This window comes from Sinocyclocheilus anshuiensis, unplaced genomic scaffold, assembly GCF_001515605.1.
Source record: "Sinocyclocheilus anshuiensis isolate Anshui unplaced genomic scaffold, SAMN03320099.WGS_v1.1 scaffold51, whole genome shotgun sequence".
In the NCBI taxonomy this organism is placed as follows: Eukaryota; Metazoa; Chordata; class Actinopteri; order Cypriniformes; family Cyprinidae; genus Sinocyclocheilus; species Sinocyclocheilus anshuiensis.
This window is the reverse complement of record NW_015548296.1, coordinates 4720090-4722889: the sequence shown is the minus strand read 5'-3', so window position 1 is coordinate 4722889 and position 2800 is coordinate 4720090. Positions and strand designations below refer to the sequence as shown.

At 39.7% G+C, this 2800-nt stretch overlaps 1 protein-coding gene across 1 annotated transcript in view; it reads left to right on the top strand.

Moving 5' to 3' along the window:
- The window catches only part of LOC107656069 (protein ECT2), a 37769-nt gene that overhangs the window by 14364 nt on the left and 20605 nt on the right, over window positions 1-2800 (top strand). Inside the window, exons 11-14 of the mRNA XM_016443748.1 lie at window positions 181-243; window positions 654-876; window positions 1171-1290; window positions 1884-2008. Coding sequence (XP_016299234.1) covers window positions 181-243; window positions 654-876; window positions 1171-1290; window positions 1884-2008 — 531 coding nt within the window. The remainder of the gene's footprint in view (window positions 1-180; window positions 244-653; window positions 877-1170; window positions 1291-1883; window positions 2009-2800) is intronic.

Below are 2800 nucleotides of genomic sequence, written 5' to 3'. Positions count from 1 at the left end.
GTGTTTTTTGAACCTTAAACCGCATAAACACATTTCATTACACCAAATACACAAAATAATGTTCTTTTTAGCAACGCCATATGACCCCTTTAAAGGTGTTAGTAAAAGGTTCAGCTGAAGTATTTTAAATGAATGTATATTAACTTCTCATTTTATTTCTCATTCTGTGTCTTTCTGCAGTGGTTTTGGGGCAGTATACAAATGGACGCCCGTGCTGGGGAAACCATGTACTCTTACGAAAAGGTGAGGTAACCAGGAAAATGACAGCATTTGGGTTGCGGAAGTAAACTAAAAAGCAAATTATATTTTACTTTTTTTTTTTTTTTTTGCATAATAATGCAAAAAAGTTAAAAAGGAAAAAATGATGGACCTTATTCCTTAAGTATAGTTTAAAAAGCATTTCATAAAAGGGATCATTCTTTTTTTAAGGTTTTAAAGAATTAGTCGAAAATAAGAGGAAAATTTTTAATGTCAGATTGATTCCCTACGTAATTTCCTCACTGATAGTAATAATGTGTTTGTTTGTTTTCAGTAGTTGGTCTTCTGAATACAGTCCAAATTTGTGGTCAGGTTTAGTAAAGAAATGTAATTGATTTTACAGCTTCATAAAAAGCAAAACACTCATATCTGTTGTCACTGTGTCTTCCTTTTAGCCTGAGAGTCCTGCAATGAAGAAGGCCGTGTCTCTGCTGTCTCTCACAACACCCAACAGTGGCCGCAAACGTCGCCGTCTTAGAGAAACTTTGGCTCAGCTCACCAAGGAGACCGAGATTTCTCCCTTCCCACCACGCAAAAGACCCTCGTCTGAACACTCCCTCTCCATGGGCTCCCTGCTGGACATCTCCAACACACCTGACACCTGCAAGTCCAGCAGAGGTAAAATGAATGATCTGATATGACGTGTGACTAGCAACCAAATAATAGAACACTCCCCATGTCTTCCATGGGTTAGTCAAACAAACAGAAAAATGTTCTAACCTTCAGTTTTCAGAAAAAAAAAATGGTTTGGTTATCTGAAAATTTTGCAAAATTCCAACTGCGTTATGTGAGTGTTCCAAAGCTCTCCAGACTTTTATCTCAGAGGTCCAGGGTGATCCCAGCCATGGCTGAGATGAACCAGGAGAGCAGTCAGAGTGTGTTTTAGATGAGTGAGGCCGCTGTCTTTTGCAGGATGCAAGTGCATGTGGAGCAGTGGTAGGCGGAGGAGTGCCAGACAGAGTAGATCAGAGAAAGAGAGGCCACTGCAGCGTATCAGCACTCCTGTGTGCAGAAAGGAAACAGACCAGACAGGTGACATTCATGGTAACTTTAGCCCAGGGTTTAGGATGAATACAAACATTAATCTATTCCATTAACATAGTCTTTTCACTGAATGTAGAAAAGGTTGCTCATGTCAATTTCCCTTCAAAAGTAAGTTGTGTTGTTTTTCATTCTTTTCATTTGAATTCTATTCATTTGTGGCATAATGTGGATAACCACAGAAAATAGTTAGATTTACTTAACAAAAACACATTAATAAAATAAAAAAATAACTTAATTGAATTGCATCAGCTTTACTAAACATGCAGATGATTTTTGTCTTAAAACAGAAATGAATTAAGATTAACTGATGCATCAGTGCATTTTACTCTTTACAATGTGCTCTGAATGATTGATTTGATACTTTTTTGTTGTTGTTGAACACGGAACATTGCTTTTAATTCCTCTATCATTCATTTGTACTTGAAACCTTGCACAATTTGACACATGAGATTTATATAACTTTTTTTATCAGATTTTCGAACAGATATTTTGAGAAAAGGGATGAAACATATCTGAGGATAAGAAGTAACAGTGTGTGATTTACAGCTGCTCATCCCTGCATCTCTGCTTATGTGTTTTAGAGAATGCCAGACTTCCCAAAAGCTCAACTCCCGCCCTTCCTAAGCAGTCAGCGCGCTGGCAGGTCTCCAAGGAGCTCTACCAAACCGAAAGCAACTACGTTGATATCCTGGCCACGGTCCTGCAGGTTTGTGTTCTGTGTGTGTGTGTCTTGCGTGTTCTCTTTCTCCTTCTTACACACACACATAGGAAAGTGGCAGTCCACAGTACCTGGCTGTGGCCTTATCAAACTGAACCAGTGCCTCTGACCAGTAGGGGGGAAAATGAATTAGATTTGGACACCAATGCCATGGACATTTGAGCTTTGCTTTGAAACCCTACATGTGGAGCTCATACGAACACACACACTCATACTTCTGTGCCTGCTTGCATAGTAAATGCCACATCATATGCACGCAATCAGAGCCCAGCAAATTTCACTGAACAGTGGAGTCAGATCATCAGGCAATACTGAATAGCCTGACCTTTCCATTGTGGTCCACTAGATCTTCATTACGTTTATGGAGTTGCTGTGTACATATGTATGTATGTATGTATGTATATATATGTATGTATACGTGTGTGTGTATATGTGTATGTGTGTGTGTGTTCTCTTGAAAATATCCCATAGATTCCATATGGGGTTCAGGTCAGGCATGTTGGCTGGCCAATCAAGCACAGTAATGTCATGCTCAACAAACCACTTGGAAGTGGTTTTGACACTGTGGGCAGGTGCTAAAGTCCTCCTGGAAAAGAAAATCAACATCTCCATAAAGTTTGTCAGCAGATGAAAGCATAACGTGCTCCAAAATCTCTTGGTAGACGGCTACATTGACTTTGGACTTGATAAAACACAATGGACCAACACCAGCAGACGTCACAGCACCCCAAATCATCACTGACCTCGGAAACTTCACGCTAGACTTCAAGCAGCTTGAAG